Here is a 3,078-nt window from a genome sequence, read left to right on the forward strand (position 1 = left end):
CAATGCTTGTATTCTATTCTGGTTGGCGAAATAAATATCTCTCTCTTTCTCTCTTGTAGAATAATCAGAAGGTGAAATGAACACGCCGCTTGCTTTGGCGATTTGACAGAGAAAAGAAAAAAGGTTGTGGTCTTGCCACGTGGTTATGCGCTGTAACGCCGTTCGGATATCGAAGGTTTTGTGAGTGCGTTTTAATAAGCATATTAGATAGGATAGATAGAGACGATTTACATATTTATCCCGGGGAGAGGAAAGACGGCTTAACCGTGTGGCGAACCACGGCCTCTCGCCCAGTCACCGGTACCATTCCATGTCGCGTATGGGATTAGTCAGTTACTTGTTTTTGAAAGCATGGACTTGACATGCGTCGGACCACATTACCGGTACAGAGTGCAGTACGGCACACTATACAAATAGGGTGACATTGTCCCGTTTCAGAGAAACCCATTTCACAGATGATCAGACATCCCTCCTTTGGGAGACGTCTGGACATTGTTGTTCCTCAATATCGGTAATAATACAGTATATTGAAGTTGTGAAAATACTACAAAAAACAGCAATCTAGTAACGTCATCATTGAATTCCTCGGGGGGGGGGGGGGAAATAATCCGATTAACCCAAGAAATTTTTTTTTTCATTTTACCTCAGCATTCAAGAGCAAGAAGCAAAAAAACAGCAATTTTGGTCATGTGACGGCCGTGATTAAATTAGATTATTATTGAGACAAGCATGGCGCGATATGAAGCATCTGACGTGGTCCCAGACGCCCCTCGTTTGTGAAAATTTTTGAAATTTGGATAGTGTGCTGTACTGGAGTGTGGTTGGATACAGTCAGTGGGCCTGTCAAAATCTCGTTTGTATGTTGTCCCCCCCTGGTATAAGTAGTCTATATTTTGATTTTCCCGCAAAAAAGTTGATATGTCTGAGGAAGTCTGACGAAACGGTACAGAAAGATATTTGTGTTAGTGTGCAGTAGGTAGGGATGTCCAAAAAAGAATAATTTTTTGATTCGAACCGAATATTATTGCGCAATCCTAAATTTATCTCTACTGTACCAAAATTAAATGGAGTATGGGAATCACATGCCTCCTTAAAAACTGCGTGTTGAAAATTGCAGATACTCTCAATACCTTATTTACTCAATTCTAATAGATTCAGTTTTAATAGGTCATGTGTAGCCTGTATATACTATTTTAATCCTATTATCATTAATTAGTCTTAACTTATTGAGGTTCTTTTATGTAATTTTAAGCAAAATGATAAATAACCATTAATATAAATAAAAGTGTTGCCCAAAAATTTCAAAATTGTAGCTAGCTTGATGATGACATTATTATTTGATGAACTTATTGTTACTGTACACAGCCATCAAAATGCAAGAGTGCAATTATTTGCCTTGTTGATAGATGGTAAATACATCTACATCCACAATCATGCTTCAGCTGCGGGCCAGCAGTACCATGTTGCTATGATTACTGACTTGACATATGCAAATTGATTCTGTTTATAGAATTATCGTTTTCTGTGGATACAAAATTGCCTTTTCCTCCTGTGTACTTTCTTAAAACAAATATTGCCGATGATAACTTTTCAGTTATGACCATGCATGATATAGCTATTCACATGACATCGGCATTAGCAGAGACACCTTTTTATCGCAAAATGAAGGCAAGAGAAATATCGGGAAACTTTAGGTGCCGTCGCTTGCACGATAAAAAAACGCTGTCGTCGCTTGCACGATAAAAAACGCTGTGCAAAACAAAGGGTGCGCCCTGTAAGGTACTACAGTACTAAGTAGTTGTCATAAACACTCTGCCTTGTGTTTTCAGATCTGTTTTCTTCCGATATATTTATACTTAACTATCAAGATGGCCGAAACTGGAAAAGTGAAGTGGTTCAACGTGACTAAAGGATTCGGATTTATCGAGAGAGAGAATGGTGATGATGTATTTGTGCATCACTCAGCAATAGCAGGTTCTGGATACACGACACTCAGTGAAGGCGATTCAGTGTGCTTCGACGTAGCACCAAGCCCTAAAGGACCACAGGCTAAAAATGTGAAATATCAATCTTGAAGAGTAAAATCAGTGGATTGGAAAAAACATTGTGGGAACAGAACATTTTTTTTATTTTTGCTCTTTCCCGTATTGTAGGGTTCGAGAGTTTAGTTCGTCTTAGATTTAATTTTCAAGCTTTGAAAAATTCTTAACTCATTTTAACATGTAGAATTAAAACATCGTGGTTTAGAAATGAGTTTTTTTTTACAACTTGGTTGTCCCTTTCAAAACTGTTCATGTAACTGCAATTTTTAATAGTCTGTACAGCGTGTTGTTGATTGGCTATTGCTACGGAAATAAATAAATAAAAGAGAAAACTTCATTATCAATTTACAGATACAACTGTCCTGTTTGCTTTATTATTAGCTCATATTCGTTTAACCACCACATAATAAACATATGCACGTCATATCAATGTGTTTTTATTAGGAATGGTTAAGTTTGTGTAGGGGCGAGGGAGAGGGGTTAGTAGCATAAAAATCTTATGGGGATGGCGAAATGCGGTCGATTTGTAGCTTGCAAAGGATGGTCTCGTAATACCGCTGTACTGTCCATATAAGTTTGATAAGATTCACATATTTATCCCGGAGCAGAGGAAAGACAATAAGACAGCTTAAGCATATGGCAATTCACGACCTCCCGTCTGGTTACCAGTTTATGTCGAGTATGGGGTTGGTTAGCTTGGCGGTGTGGCGCATCGTGCTAAGCGTTAGGAATACAGCCACCGCATCTCTGATTACCCTTCCTGGGATCGCAGGTTCGAATCCCATGCGGAGATGATCATGTGCGAGAGGATTGCTGGACTCCTCGCCGCCGTAAGGTGGTTCACGTAACCGCTGGTCGGTTACGGCTTCCTCCACCATAAAGTCCATGCTTCCGAAAACAAATATCTGGCTAACTAATCCCATACCCGATTTGGACTGATAACCGGACGAGAGACCGTGGTTCGCCATATGATTAAGCCGTCTTATGGCTTTCCTCTCCCCCGGGATAAATATGTAAATCCTATCCTAGCCAGTTA

General features: G+C 39.6%; 1 protein-coding gene across 1 annotated transcript; it reads left to right on the forward strand.

Moving 5' to 3' along the window:
- The first annotated feature begins 1,804 nt into the window (after positions 1-1,804).
- On the forward strand, positions 1,805-2,466 carry LOC120332243 (cold shock-like protein CspLA). Its single transcript, XM_078119355.1, has one exon. It carries the CDS (start codon positions 1,869-1,871, stop codon positions 2,073-2,075), a length of 207 nt encoding a protein of 68 aa, XP_077975481.1. The 5' UTR covers positions 1,805-1,868; the 3' UTR covers positions 2,076-2,466.
- The last annotated feature ends 612 nt before the right edge of the window (positions 2,467-3,078 follow it).

Source organism: Styela clava, chromosome 13, assembly GCF_964204865.1.
Source record: "Styela clava chromosome 13, kaStyClav1.hap1.2, whole genome shotgun sequence".
NCBI lineage: Eukaryota > Metazoa > Chordata > Ascidiacea > Stolidobranchia > Styelidae > Styela > Styela clava.

Bases quoted from the DNA above. Each gene is read 5' to 3' on its own strand.
- LOC120332243 (XM_078119355.1), top strand. From the start codon at position 1,869: ATGGCCGAAACTGGAAAAGTGAAGTGGTTCAACGTGACTAAAGGATTC.